The 15,728-nt window shown below is 35.6% G+C and overlaps 1 protein-coding gene across 2 annotated transcripts in view; it reads right to left on the bottom strand.

The window, feature by feature from the left end:
• Nucleotides 1–907: 907 nt before the first annotated feature.
• NCKAP1 (NCK associated protein 1) overlaps nt 908–15,728 on the bottom strand; it is a 60,113-nt gene continuing 45,292 nt past the window's right edge. For both annotated transcript variants that reach the window (XM_062506678.1, XM_062506677.1), the window contains 7 exons: nt 15,593–15,675; nt 15,033–15,113; nt 11,402–11,495; nt 9,757–9,873; nt 5,903–6,012; nt 2,929–3,018; nt 908–2,442 (listed from right to left, as the gene is read on the bottom strand). In XM_062506678.1, coding sequence (XP_062362662.1) covers nt 2,326–2,442; nt 2,929–3,018; nt 5,903–6,012; nt 9,757–9,873; nt 11,402–11,495; nt 15,033–15,113; nt 15,593–15,675 — 692 coding nt within the window. In that variant the 3' untranslated portion in view covers nt 908–2,325. The remainder of the gene's footprint in view (nt 2,443–2,928; nt 3,019–5,902; nt 6,013–9,756; nt 9,874–11,401; nt 11,496–15,032; nt 15,114–15,592; nt 15,676–15,728) is intronic.

The raw sequence follows: 15,728 nt of genomic DNA, 5'->3' as shown, positions 1-15,728 counted from the left end.
GCCTTGATGGACCAAGCCTGACGTGCTCTGCTTCCCATGAGCAGACTGAACCCTAAATAGCTCTGTGGCAGCTCAGCTGAAACCAGGGACAACAGAAATACAGCAAGAACAAAACAAGGAAACCCTTCCAACCCTGCTCAAGTCCAACCAACACATGGATGAGTCCGTATGATTCTTCTGCAACTTCTCCCTTGTGTGGTTTGTTTTGAGCTTGCCCAAGTTCTTGCAGGAAGCAGTTAAGAAGTAGTAGTGCAGTTAAAAGGCATCACCTCAGGGATTTGTGTGCCAGACACCACAGGTAAGGAATCCCACAGAAACTACCACAGCTGAAAGGTTCATGCCTAAATCTAACCCAGCTCTGTCCCAAACAGCTTCTTGAAGAGATACCACACTCATTACCTTTTTGTCAGTGATTACCTGTTTTCTACATTTGGTTTACTAACACCACAGAACCACTACAGTGGAAATCTGGGATTTGAGGCAAATGGACATATACAATTGTTTTGTATTTAAAAATATTAAAGGCACAAAATAAGTTATTTCTGAAACTTGAGTTTTCAAGAATCCATCTTGAAAATAGGCATTTTTTCCCCACAAAAGGCAACATCATAATCAAAATCTTAATTGAAATCAGAACATTTGAATGTATTAGACTATAAATATTACAGAGTAGAACTCGCAAATCTTGCATTCAACCTAATTACTTTATGAACAAACTTCTTCATTATGGTACTAACTTATCAATTAAAAAACACTTCCATAGTTATAACATCAAATGCATAATTAGGAAAAATATAGATGTATTGTCTTACTTCCTTAGGACAATGTTATTCCAGTACTTTTTTCCTCTGGACAGAGGAAGCTATTGTAACTGAGCACACAACAGCTCTTTCATAACTGAAAATGTTACCAGCATGCACAGAAGTTGCACCAAGAACAGGGGCTCTATACAATGTCCAGAGCCTGTTGAGGAACACACAGCTTTTATACATCAGGGATTACAGAGCACAACCATCTGGTCAGCTTTCAGGCTAAATGAGCCCATGCTATCCTGCAAGGCCAATTTGCATGACTGATAAAAAAGGGACTATTATACATCTGTCTCAGTCACGTCTGATGTTACGGTTTTAGCAACATTCGCCTGTTTTAGGATTATTTCAAGTTTCATACTTTAACAATATGCTTATTTCTATGGGTACAACTGGGATCACTACAAACTACATAAATGCTTTTCTTGCTTTATTATGTAAAAATAAGATTTAAAGGATAATGGCACTAAACTGGCATTTTTAACATTGTTTTTAATTCCTTCTTCCAACTTTTTACAAGATTCACTAGCGCAAAAGGTGAAGGATTAAAAGAAGTCTTCACATAAAAGCTCTAAGGATTGATATTTAATGAACTGTGAGATGTAAATCAATGCACAACAGCACAGTTAAAGCTTAAAATACTAGGATAACATTTATATTAAAAATAATTCACCTACAGATAATACAGTCTAGTGTTTATTGTATGTTATGGAAGGTACACTTGAATTTCAAAAATTTAAAACATATAAAAAGTGGTTAAGGGCTAACATTTTATCAATATATGATAAATGTGTAAGAATGTTTATTATACAGCAGGGTACAATGGTAGTGTTAATGCCAACAGGGCACCACAGAAGTTAGTTTAAAAAAAATTTCCACTATGCTTTATACAAACACCACCACTTGCAGTTGTTTAAGAGTATTGGGAGAGGATCACTGTCTGTAGGATAAGCAGTCCTATAACATTTTTAATGTTAGAGAGTGTCATAGTATGTAGATTGGTGAACGTTTCAAAATAAAACTAGAAATGCTGTAATTACTTCACAGAAATGCACATCCAATATTTGTTTTCAATAAGAACAATAGGTACAAGTTTATAACTCTCCCTATTTGAAATAATTTACACACAGATGAAAGCTACTCTATCTAAAATAACCACTACATACATTTTTCTTCTTGGAAATAAACAAGCAATTTTTGTTTTGCATGATCAATATCAAAAAAACATAAAGCAGAAGTAGTATTTTTAAAACATAACTGTACTCTAAAGTTAAAAAAAAAATAAAGGAAGAAATGAGAAAAATAATTTCCATAAGTGTGCAACCTAAAATCAACCAAGCTTATATTGTAGTACAACCATATTAAGAAACCACTGTTTAGGAATACAACGTTATGGAAAAAGTTTATAATTCACAAAACTGTTCATCAGGCCATAGAGTAAAATAGCTCCACAGTTTACAGATAAAACTGAGGCCACACAGATGCGTGCTATGTCTTATCTCCAGTAAGTAGACACTTAGGCAGAGGATGTAACACTTTGTTTGTAGACAGCATGGTATGCATTTCTCAGCAAGACGTAAGGGAAACAAGACTCCAAGAGATCCATTGTCAGGAATGGAGACTCCTGCACAATCTGAAAAATACCAGAAACACGAGGTTTTGCAGAGCACCTTCTACTGATAATCTATTTCATGTGGATCCTTCCAGTCTGCATCACACTACCACTCACATATTTCACAGTGAAAATAAATTGTACCAAGTTTATAGTCGTGTTTCTCCCTACATTTAAACTCACTGCTTCTCAAAGCAAGTATTTTGCTTTCCAACATAAATAGTCATCTTCCAAAGGACACTGAATACTGAGAGGAAATCCTCTGAGCAGAGAAGAGTTTCTCCTACACACTGAACACTGCTTCTTAAACATACAGTATGCACTGAGTGAACAATGAAAATTATCTGAACAATGTGATACAATGCTCTAAGCAATAAAGGATGATGGCAATAATATGTGCATGTTGGGGGAATGGAAAAAAAAAATATTGACATTAGAATGCCAGGAACAACATAAAGATGATTTCCACTGGTTTGTGAGCTACAAATAAAACACACAAATGCTCACCATGTCTAGTAGCAGGTAAACAGATTCTCGGTTTCTTGTAGTAGTTTTGTCAGTCTCCTGGCCAATCTTCAGTAGACTGGATGATGCAAGCTATGTAAAATGAGTATTTCAAAGCAATAAATAAAACAAAGCATTGATGAGCTTCTGCTATTTTGTTACAAAAAGCCAATGGACTCTGCATTGTACTAATAATGACAAAGGTAAGGAAGTAATCCTGAGCACATGAACCATCACTGGGCTTTAGTTTCAATGTGCCTTATTTAATGTGCCTGTTTAATAAATGACACATTATTTTAATATAAAAAGTGAATTAATTTATTGCAGAGAACTTTTTGTTGTCATCATTGGTCTACAATTATGAAGTCTCCTGAAATCAATGACAGAACTCCCAGGGGATCAAGACCTCACTTCTGTCCTTCCCAATATACATTTCAACTTACTGCATTTTTGTAAGGTTTAAGGTGATTAAAATTTTTATTGTTTGAAATTTTACCCATTTTGCAACAGCAGAAGTTTTGAAGAAATGTCACCTTAACTGTCAATGAACAATATTTTATAAATATACCTTCAGTATACACTCAATTAATGGTTACCAAACTGGGCCTGGATAAAAAAAATATTCACAGTAGCTGTAGTTATAGTTAGCATCTGTATTTTAACCAGTGGATAGCAGTGCAAAACAGTGGTATGATTAAATATGGAATAGAGAATAGACAACACAGAGTGTTGCTAGTCTCTAAAAAGGAGGGAAATTATGCCTATTGATTTTTGTCTATTTTTCTTTTATATATTCTCTGTATTTTTTACACATACGTTTGGAGCTCTGCAACCTATTACTGTATTATAGCTACTTTTCCGTGCCCTTTCTCCAGGCAGAAAGACAAAACATATTCCAGAGCTCCAAGCCCCAGGGGGGTACAAGGCCCCTGTGCTATCGTGGTTCTTCCTGGCTACTGAGGTTGACAACAACTCTTGGAGATAGATTTTCATAAACAAAGGACAGCTGGTACTAAGGGAAAGGCTCCAGAGAAGGGGCTTGACCTGTGGGGGGGAAGGGGGGGAAAGGGAATTGCATCACCACTTTTCCTCCTAATTGATGTTTTTTATCAATTATGCTCATTTGCTAAACTTACATAAACTGTATTCACCCTGTGTGGGTAGGCTTTTGTGGACATTCTTCCATAACTGCCCTTGGAGCTCCAATAAAGATCCACTTTTATATTACTTCCCATTCTAATATTGTCTCAAGAGTGTGTGTTGTTTCTTTTCTAGGTTGAAAAAGGCAGCACCTTAAGCAACCCTATTATCCTAGTTTTAGAAGATATCCTAGAAGCTTCTAACTTGGACTTGGGTATTTACAAGTTCAGGATTACAGAATACAGTAAAATAGTTAATTTGTAGATGCCTTGACACCATGTTGTCATGCTTTGTAGAAATTTGAAAAAAACAAAAAAAAAAAACACACCTTCCAACTTTCAGATGTACAATCATCATTTCGGCCCTCACACCAAGCAATGGCAACATGACTAAACCACATCTTTACCAGAAAAGAATTTTAAATTAAAATATACTAACTTTAAAAATCTAACTCAACATTCTTCTTGAAAAAGCCGTCATGAATAAATGTTTAATATTAAGTCAATATGTGTACTTCAAAAGATACATAGTACATACTCATCAGAATTAAAGACCCTCCTAAGTTTTTTTCATATTTCATTAACTTGGACAGGAAAGCAGATCATCTTCAGCAGTAATTTTCTTCTCAAGAGATGTTTTTCTTTCAGACTAACAGTAAGTCTGAAAGTACTGAAAGTCAGTAAGTTTTTTAACAGTAAGTTAAAAAACAAAGATTAACAAAATATCTGAACCATCAAGTCATAGTCTGTGCAGTAAAAGCAGTGGTCTGAAAGCAGTCCATAAACACTGAAAGAATGCAAATCTCATACCAAAACTGTTTTTATCACATGAAACTATACTGGTTTTCTTCATTTGTCAAATGTATGCAACTTGATACAACCATTTCTCTTTCATGTTTTACATCCAGCAGTTGCATTAGACAAGGTCAATGGCCATGGGTGTTTTCTCTGTTTTACAAAATGCAATGAATTTCCACAAGTGAAAGGTTCTTTTAAGGAAAAAAAACCTTGTTTCTGTGAACTTCTAGTTACAGAAAGTTACCTAAAATAAAGAAGGAGGGGCTTTTTCTCCATACATTTTAATGCCAAACGGGAAAATCAAAACCCACTCAAGATCAGTTGTGATTTTTAAAAATTAAAGTGATGCTGCTGCTTTTGCCTTTAGTTTCCTTGAACTACTGGCTAATTAAGAAAAATTTAAAAAATTTTATTTCTACTCAAGTACCACATCAAAATGTATTTAAAACACGTCACTATAACCTATAAACTTTTTATTTTTTTTTCCTAAACATCACTAAAGATTTCAGTAGCTTTCATCGTCAATCTACTCTGAGGCATTAAAAATTTTCTCTTCCCAACTACCCCTGTAACACCCTGCTACCTGGCTGTTCATGTTTAAGAAGGGCAGGCATGTCAAAAGGTACAACACAAAAGCCACTCTGGAGTTTATCTTATTTTTTCCAAAGAAGGTAACTAACTCAAGTACCCACCACATCAGGGGAAAAAGTCAGCTAGACAGAATTTTGATTTTTATATGCATTGCACATTTTTTTCCCAGTCACAGGCCACACAATGGGAGAAATGCTATGTGCTAAAATACTAAATATTGTACTGAAAAAAAAAAAGACACTTAGAATGATTTGCTCCTCTAACTTTCCAACACACAAGTCTTTATAAAGAACTAATGCAAAATTCAATCTGTGTATAGACTCGTATACAGAAGCACGTAGAAAATATTCTTCTCTCTTGTGCATCAAAAGCAGATTTCTGTGAAATCAGTTGCACTGCATCCCAAATCAACAGTACATTTTAACAAGTAGAAATAAAGTTATACATACAGCCAAAAATTCTTTAAGACGGTCTTCAATGCTTCCCTTGTGGATGGTGAATAAAGCTGCAGCAATCTGATTGATAGCTTTTGCCAAGCAATGAATATTGTTGCAATGCCCTAAACAAAAACATACTCAAATCACATCAGCACCAAAAGACAGTATTCTTTGGAAAATATCACCAAAGACTAAAGAGACTTGTGACAATGGAAGAACTTTTAGCATCTTAAGCAATGGATGCGAGGTACTCTGCCACACTGAACTTGCTATCAGAAAAGTCACCAGAAGTACAGCTCTCCCTTCCAATTCCTAATAGTCACAACAACCTGAGAAACTACCTGGAGCTCTTAAAATAAGGAATATATTGGAAGTTTATTCGGTTTCTACAAAACTTGAGAGTTTTAACACTTGACTAGGCCAAACATACAGGATTTTCACAAGCTAATTGACAATGAATTTCTCCCTCTGTGTAAATGAACATCTTGTGCCCTTTGAGACAGTATTCCTCAAAGAGATCAACAGGTACTCAAGAACAAAGTTGTTCCATTGCTGATTTTCATATGTAACATCTTGCCTAAAATTCACCCAGGCTTCAGAGCCCTGGAAGGTGGTTAAATGACATCAGTTTTCACAGAGAGCAGAAGAACTGCTACTCAGTAAACGAGATATTTCTTCCAGGCAAATTAAGTCAAATGAACCACTTTACAACAAAATTAATATACACTTGGGCAAGTATCTTAGGCAAGCATGAGCATATGAAAAAGAGGTGGTCTTTGAAGGAGTTAACAAGTATTCAAGCATGGAAGCACGCTGATCCTCAATATATTTTTGACCATTGGTGAGCAATGAGCTCATCTTTTCATACAGTCATTTACCATTCCTCCAAGTTCATGCTTGAATAGTGAGGTCAGCTGGACCCCATCACTCCACATGAGAAAAATCCATTTTTTCTCCATGCATATCACTGTTGTTACTTAAAATCACTTTTAGCTGTCATTTTATTGCCCAGTTTACTCAGTATCATACCTCTGCAGCTCTTCACTCTTCTAATACCCTCAACAACATCACAAGACATATAAATTTTCTCACCTCACTCTTCAGCCCCCCTCATCCAGGTGGTCTGTGAATATATTGACTAGTAGGTCCCAGTGAAGATCCCTGAGGATCTCCATCAGCAGGGCCCCCAGATTGGGTACTCCAACTTTGTCTCCTATTTTTATGTGAATGAACATCAGTCAAGAAAATCTGCTTAATTCTGATTAAAATATGTATTTGTCTTTGAAGAGGCTCATTTTATTTGAGAGACTTCATTTTTATGTCTCAGGCTGTAGAAAAAGCATCAACAAGGGAATTGATGCAATGGAACTGTTGTCTTCCAACTCACAACAGGTTTCAAGTATTTAGAAAAGAACTAGGGCTCTTGCAGACTAGTATTTTATTCTACCCTCTAGTTGACAAATTAGACCTCTAGGCTGGTGTTTCACTAGCAGCTCAGATTCTGTACTGGAAGCAAAAGTAAAGGTCTGTTAGACTTTGAGCCTTTATCTGGAACTAGTGGAAGAAACAGATTTGATCTTGAAGCAGACAGAGGAATACAGACATTGCTACAGCTGTCCAAGCACTTGTCTGTATTTGGGAGATATCTCTTGCCAGATTAGAAAGCTGAAACTCCTTCAAATCTGTGACTCGTTGATGGATTAATTCAGGATTTATCCAGGGAATTTACTTCATAAAGCAGAATTTATTAAGTTCACATTCTGGAAATACCATTTATATTAAGTGTTTCAAGCCAGATGTTCTACAATAAGGATAGAACACAAGAAAAAGTAGTATTATGCAAGAAAGCCAGGAATGACATTCTGTCTATTCTGTTTGTTCAGTTATTTTTGTAGAGCGAGCATATTTTATGTATACCTTTTGCTAGCTTTTCCTCTCAATAAAAGAGCCCACTCAGTAAAAAGTCATGTAATACACAAGGCCACATCTCACAGAACCAGTAGCAACTCCTAATATGGGCTTATTTGAGTTCAAGAGGAAAATTATCTCCCCAGACACAGTTTCATGTCATTTATGAACTGTATTTTAAGAGCTCACTTTGAAACAAGGCTTTGCCTGACTTCATCTTCAGAGTTATTTAATGCAAATGAAATCACACAAACTGGAATATTTAAGCTACATGATATAAAATAGGCAGAAGATTATCTGCTTATCTTCAACAGAAGAATTATCTGTTGTTTCAGCCTGCTAAAAACATGATGACTAAGAGGGTCTTGGGAAGAGAGGAAGTTTGAGGAAAGCAAACCCACCTGATCTTTAACCTGCTGGAGAAATTCCAGCTAGCCTGACACACTCTTAATTTGCAGACAGTAAATGCAAAAATATAATCACCAGTAAAACTTTTAGTACTGCCCCCTGCCAAGCCATACAGGTTTTGAGACTCTAGAGCTGGTAAGATCCTTTGAAGGAGAAACTGGTAGCAGGAAATGCTTCCAGAGGATTTCTTCTACAAAACTCTTAACTAGGTAATCTTTAAGAGATGGGATCTTACATACACATAAACAAGTTCATTTGGACTGAGTAAAGACAGTCAACCTGACTGTCTTCAAACAAGGAAGTTTCTATCTGTGCACCTCACTAATCACATTAGATATTCCCTGCTCTCACCTATGTTCCAAGATTTTTATTCAAGTATCATGACTTGGAAAAAGCTTGCAAAGAGCAACAGAAATACTATGACAGCATGAGTAAAGAAAACAAATCTGCAGGTTACAGACTGTTCTCCCCATTCAGCAGAAAAAGCTTTTAACTTGAAAACTCTTTAATTTCCAAATAAATATTCAAGTTCTACTCATATATCAGATTTATCTAACATTTTCCACAACTGGAGAAGTCTACATCATCTGTTTTAAAATGAAACTAGAATCAATAGATGCCTAATAATTCAAAACTGAAGAAAAGGCTGATTAATCCCATGTAAAACAACAATCCTGGGTCTCTAAAAATTGCATACTACTTTAAGTGATACAGGAAGTTTTTTAAATTGCTGATATTTTCCTGGTACTTGAAATATTCAGAAGCCAGTTTACACTTACTTCGTGAGTTACAATTTTGAGTAAATTAAAAATAATGTAAATTTAAAACTAATCAGAGAAAACATGCATGCCAGTAAATGGATACAGTAAAAACAAGGCCTTTTACATCAGTCATGTTACACATTACAAAGGAAATAGCTTGAACAGCTGAAAGGTGATTTTTGTATGTGTTGGAACAGTACTGTCTTTTTTCAACTTAAAAAGAAAAAGAAAACTGTGGATTGCATGCAAAGAACTTTGTTTAGGCAAAGATTTATTTTTTTTTTAAATAAGAACTATTGTGTAGGAAATAATTCTGTTCACCACTTACACCTTCCAGATTCTCTTTTCAAAACTTTATGCTTGGCAATATGAACAGCATATTAAATATAGAAAGGACACCCTGTATGACTGGCCCAAGGCCAATGTAAAGATTAATAAAACATTAATACTTACTAGAATATATTATATTAGGTAGTAAGTGTCACACCAATTAATGCTGAATGTGTGCTTGAACGACTCCACATTAGGACAAGATTGCCCCCTGCAGTGTCTGAACTGTTCTGAAAATTTCAAGCACCAAACTAATTTTTCATAAAAAGTTATCTCAGACAAGTTAAATAAATGCTTTTTAAAGTACTTTCAGAAGAACTTGCCTGAATTAATGCTGACAGATTTTTAAATTTGTTCACTATAAAATATAATTAAATACCAAAGGCAAATGTATTCAAGCAGTCACTACCAGAACTATTGTGAGGACAGCATTCCCAGCAAATACTGAGCTGACATTACCTTCGATGGCAGGGCTGTACTGAGACATCACATTGCTAGCCAAAGTAGGCAAGGAGACAGCCACGAAGACCATCAGAAGGCAAGCAATTTTATATTCTTCTTCTGGACTAATGTTTTCTAAAAACAAAAATAATAAAGTTCTTTAATTAAAGAAGTAATCTTGAAATATTTCCTTTCAGTTGTAGGTAGATTAGAATGTAAAATGTTTGACTAAATTGAAATTTAAAGCAAAATCCAACAAAGTCAATGTTTGTATTATGAAAAGAGGAATATTAATGTCAGTCCTGCCAAAAGAAACAGAGTAGAGCTGCAAAATCTCCAATCTGTTATCTAGGAGAACAAAAAGAAGCCACTGCTATGCTATTACTTCTAACAGTTTAATTACTAAGTCTTTAATATGATGAGCAGAAGGGTAATCTTTCCATGCTGGTATAAATCCAGTTACTGCTCTAAGGTAAGGAGAGCTTCTCTTGCACTCTCCCTTTGGCAAATGAGCAGAAGGTGATGGTGCACTCATGTCAAGTCACACTAAAACCTTGTGCTTACAGAAATAGCAGCATCATCACACATTAGCCTAAGGTCAGTTAAAAAAGTCAACAATTGGTGATGTACAGAATTTATCTTTATGAAAACTGAATAAAAACAAAATATTTCAAACTCCAAAGGTAACAATCAAAATACAAGATCATAAACTATTATGAGAATATACAGAAATTCTCTTTGTTGACCTACCTTAAAACATTTCACAGCTGTACCACAATGAAAATAATCTATTTAAAATGCCATTTTAGATACCTCACAAAAATATACTTTGGTATTTTATACACCTAATGTAGATAGAACAAATACACTTTGGGTTGGTTTTTCCTAAGTGCACAAAGAAATTGTGCTTGGGACTTAAATTCTAATATTGAAATGCCCCTCTGTATTTTCTCCTCTCAAAAGAACTACTATTGAAGTGAGAAAAAACAACTTAGGTAGCATTTAAAATATTCATGGTCTCATTCTAACATTAACTATCCACAACATTCAGGGGGAAAAATAATTAATAAGGAAGATAGGAAAAAAGCTGAAGACCATAAAAAAACACTTAGGAGTCTTAATTCATGTCTTTGAACATGCCAGAGTAAACAAAACTAAAAAGCTTAGACAGCAGTGCCTTAAAGAAATAAAGAAGAAACACGATACATGTTAATTCTCTAACATGTTTATTTTACTGTTTTCCCTTGTAAACTTCATGTTAACACTTGTAGGACACACTGGCAACAAAATCTTATGAAATTCATAAGATGCATTCAGCTCTTAATGCTTACTCAGGTGACAGATTTGTTACACATCTGTGCAACAGAACTGATCATGTTGTTCACAAGACACTCTTACTGTCATTGTTCTTAAATTACAGCAGTGCTCACCATTAAATTCCTTCTACCTCTACCTGTTATCCTTTTATAGCACATCCATTTATTCATATTTGAAAAAATTCTCAAGCTAACACCAATAAACAGTAGGCACAAGTCATTCATCCTCTTTTGCCATTTATGAAGTCTATTGAAGGAATACAAAGGAGTCAATAGAAAAGTTTCCTCCCAGCAGTTTAAACACTTCTTTTTTTAACATGTGTATTTTTCAAGTTAGAACTTCTTACCTGACTTTTGGGAAGACAGTGCTACAACCAAAGCAGGATCAATCTCACAAGGCAATCCAGCAGCTGATGACAGTTCATATACATTCATTGCCACCTGAGGACCAGAAGAAAGACAACAGAGAATGCTTTCATGTAAAGATGATGAAGCACAGTTTTTGCTCTGATGTTTAAAATGAGTTTGAGGCACTAAGGAATTTCAGAGATTTGGCAAATATTAGACAGGGTCTGTAGATTTTGTTTGTTTCTAACCTCCACTGAGCAGCTGTGTCTGTACTTTGTGGTCCACATGGTAATTGTGTTGTGTCAAGACACACAGAACTCATATAATTTACCATATTACCTCCAAAGCAACACCCTGACTTCCAATTAGCTGTTTCTACATCTTTCTTTAATGCTCAAAAGAAACTGATCTATCTTCTCTACCAGATCTAAAGCATCACCTAACATCTACACATACAGCATTTTTAAACAAAAGTCAAAAGTCACAATCTGGTGAAATGCAGAGTAATGGAGAAATCTTACAAGATGTAAATGTTATACAGATTCAGTGTTCATTGACTCCAGGCACCAAAGATTACAGTCTAAGTGGCCACAGCACTTGTAGGAACTAAGAACATTTTTGAAATGCATTCCATTTCCCAGTCCATCCCAGGATGTCTCTTTTGTTACCATTAACAAGCATTCAACACTTGTTTTCTCTTTCCATTTACTATTTCAACTAAGTTTAGATGACTCTCTGCAAAAGCAGGTCTACATCAAATACAAATGAATACAGGAAACACTAGCAGTGTCTTACTGCCATTAGTATTTGGGAAGTTTTACACTTTGCCCATAAATTCTCATGTATAGTTGAGCAGCTCCATGTAGTGAATATTGTGCAGACCATCCTTGTGTGCCCCAGCCTGGCTACCTGAGGGGGAGCTTTGGTATGAAAAGCATACAGTGCTGTTTGCACAGTCCTACATGAAGAGAATTACAGAGCATATGGACAGGGAGCTGTTCATAGCCAACAGGCTCAAAAGAATCCCAGAATGGTCAGCATTAGAAGGGACCTTAAAGCCACATCCACTCCACTCCCTGCTATAGTCAGGGACACCTTCCACTATCCCAGGTTGCCCCAAGCCCTGTTCAACCTGGCCTTGAACTCCTTAGGGGAAGGCACAGCTTCTCTGGGCAACCTGTTCCAGGACCTCCCCACCCTCACAGTCCAGAATTTTTTCCTAATATCTGATCTTAACCCACTCTCTGTCATCTTAAAGCCATTCCCCCTCATCCTGTCACTCTATGCACACTGGAACAAATGTAAGCCTGTCTCTAAAAGCCTATATAGACAGCTGAAGAATTTAATATTAAAAATATCCAACTAAAAGGAGACCCCCATTTTAACAGTCACCCTGTATCATAAGTTTTGGAAATAGTAGAATAAAAATAATGTTTCAAAATGAGTATTAATTTCATCAACAGCTTTAAAACTATTTATACTTTACTTGGTAAATTCAGTACATAGGAAATTATTATGTTATTATGTCCTAAAATATGCCCAATAGGGCATCTGTTCCAATCCATTGTAAAAAACCTTGTAAATATCTGTCTCTTAAAATGCCTTTCAGAAAAAAAATGTTTGTTTTATTGTCCCAAAAGAAGACTTTGTTACCTCCAGTTGCTCAGTTGCATGACAGGGCCAGGAGGAAGCTCAGAGAACGAGCTGCTAATTGTCCCCAGACATTTGTTAGCAGACCCACAGAAAATTCCTGGCTCCTCCAACAAGATGTTTCAAGACCAACTCTGGCAGACTTGTGGGGGACTACATGACAAGAGTTCCAGTATTCACAACAGGCACTATGGACAAGATTACAGAGGTCTGGCTCTTCCATGTACAGTCCTCCAACATGCTATGAACTCTCCAACAAGTCACACCACACCATCACACATGACATCCTACAGTTGGTATCACATGTACAGCTGAGTAGAATACACCCAGAGCAGTCAGAATTTATTTCAGACACTTACAACTAAAAAAAAAAAAACAAACACACACCAATACACAAAATAGGTATATTTAAGAATCACAGGAGAACTACAGCAGAGATAGAGAAGGCCAACAGCCAAATATGTGAAGCAGAAGGCAAATAGGTAGTGCTATGTGGCAAGAGCCAGAGACAGCAGCCCTCAGCAGCGTTTTTTATTTTTAAAATAAATTATTATTGGGTTTTTTTTTTCCCATGCAATTATTCCAGTGACTGTAAATTACTTTGCTGACTTCCAGAGAAGAAGCAGCAATTACTACACTTTCTGTTATCTGCTGATACTAATGAATTCAGTGATGTTTCTGGAGATCCACTAAACTGTTTCAAAGGATCTGTTATCATCAACTTAAAAACATGAATGGTTAAATACTGTCTTCAATGATTACTGTTGTAGCCTTTATCCCACCTTACTTTTCAGCACTTCTTTGATACCAGAGGGTGTAGGATGCTTTCTGAAAAGATCAAGCAAAGTAAGCAGTGAACTTCCCATCTCATCTCTTGTGGATGTTGATACCTCAAGTTCAGTAAGGTATTAAACATGATGCTCTGGTAATCAATGATTTCTCCACAACTACAGGTGGGAATTTTAGAAAGGCTTTTCTTGAGAACTGCAAAGGTAATTTGCATCGTTTTGATACAATTTTTATCATGAGCTAACACTTGAAGTTAATTTTCCACAGCATTTCCACAGAATTCTGCTGTTGTGGTATGAATTTCAATGTTTTCTGGGACATCAGACATTCATGGCTGGTTTATTAGCATTGCAAGTTTCAAAGAGCATGTGATTATATTTTGGAATGAAATAGCATACATGTAAAATTTCAGTAATTTTAACTGAAAATGAGCCAGAATATAACTGTTGAACTGTGTCTTTTGAAATCATGAAGTTCACAATGATGGACTCCCAACTTTTAAAAGGAAGAGGATGTTAATGTTATTTAATGAATTTTCATACACAGAACTTAGCTACTTTCCTCAAGAGTTAACAGCAAAATGTGAACTTCAGGGATAACAATATATTCTGACCCTTAAAAACCATACTTTGCTGAAGAGCAGTTCCCTAAAAGTTGTTTCTGGAAAAGTCAAAGAGATCTACATTTTATATCCCTTCTCTGCAAATTAAACTGCTGCAATACCATTAAGCAGCTGAAATATTCACAGACTCTAAAAACCCTGATAGACTTCAGCTACAGTGCATACACGTCCAGAATCCATGTGATGTGCCAACAAGGGGTTTTGGATGGAAACATACCCTCATTCAGAAGAAAGGTGCCTTATTTAAGCTGCTGTTATATGCAGAGAGCTCCAACTACATACACAGAGCCCTTGAAATATTTAGTTTTACCAGTTGTACTGCTCATGGTGTGAAGCAGCTCAGCACTCTTCCCCTTGTCATGTTTTAACCCTTGATAAATCTTGTTCTTAAGTCTATGGAAGTTCTCAAATGTGACCACAGGCAGATAGAGTGCTTATTCTATCAGTTGGTTGTGATTTTTTCCACAGAACATTAGGAGTCTGTAGATCCACGATTACTAAGCTCCAAAACGACTCTATCACTCTTTCAAAGTTTAAATATGACAAATATTACAAATTACAAATATTACCTTCATGTCAGTCTCTCTTGGAATGTGATCTTTGAAGTCCTCAATGGAACTTACAAGGAAAGGAATGTGGTAGGATAAGACCTAAGAGACACAAATACATACAAATTGAGAAAAAATACTTTCCATGTTAATTATCAGTTAGATAATTATAACTTAGATATTATAATTATTGTAGTTATTATAATTATAATCATCAGTTAGATAATTAGAAGGTATTACCATTATTTTACTGGGCTTATTTTCTTTTTAATGCATTTTTATTTTATGCATTTGTATTTGTTGTAGATTTAAGATGTTAAAGCCTAATAAACGTTTGCAATAAAGAAGTGAAATAAAAGCTTTTAAAACGAGTAAACACAGAAAACATGTACTCAAAAAATAGATTCCTTCATCCCAAGTTGCAATGTGAAGTTCAGTTCCAACTGAGTATTGCCATTTTACACACATCATCAACCTTTTAAGAGCTAGCATTCCTGAACAGTTAAGCTTCAAATATCCTATCATTCCATTAAGTTAAAGACAATGAAAATAATTCAGAATATATTCAGTTCTTTTCTTACGTCTCTGAGTGCTTCCTGTGCCAACGACCGAAAAGACAAGATAACACCAATAATTGTCATCCTCTTCAAAACACTGTCAACAGCTGAAAAGAGAACAATGAACGAAATGTTGATGTTTATAAGATCAATTCTTCAA

Source organism: Cinclus cinclus, chromosome 21 (genome assembly GCF_963662255.1).
Source record: "Cinclus cinclus chromosome 21, bCinCin1.1, whole genome shotgun sequence".
In the NCBI taxonomy this organism is placed as follows: domain Eukaryota; kingdom Metazoa; phylum Chordata; class Aves; order Passeriformes; family Cinclidae; genus Cinclus; species Cinclus cinclus.
Note: the sequence above shows the minus strand (reverse complement) of the source record. Positions and strands in the feature narration are given on the sequence as shown.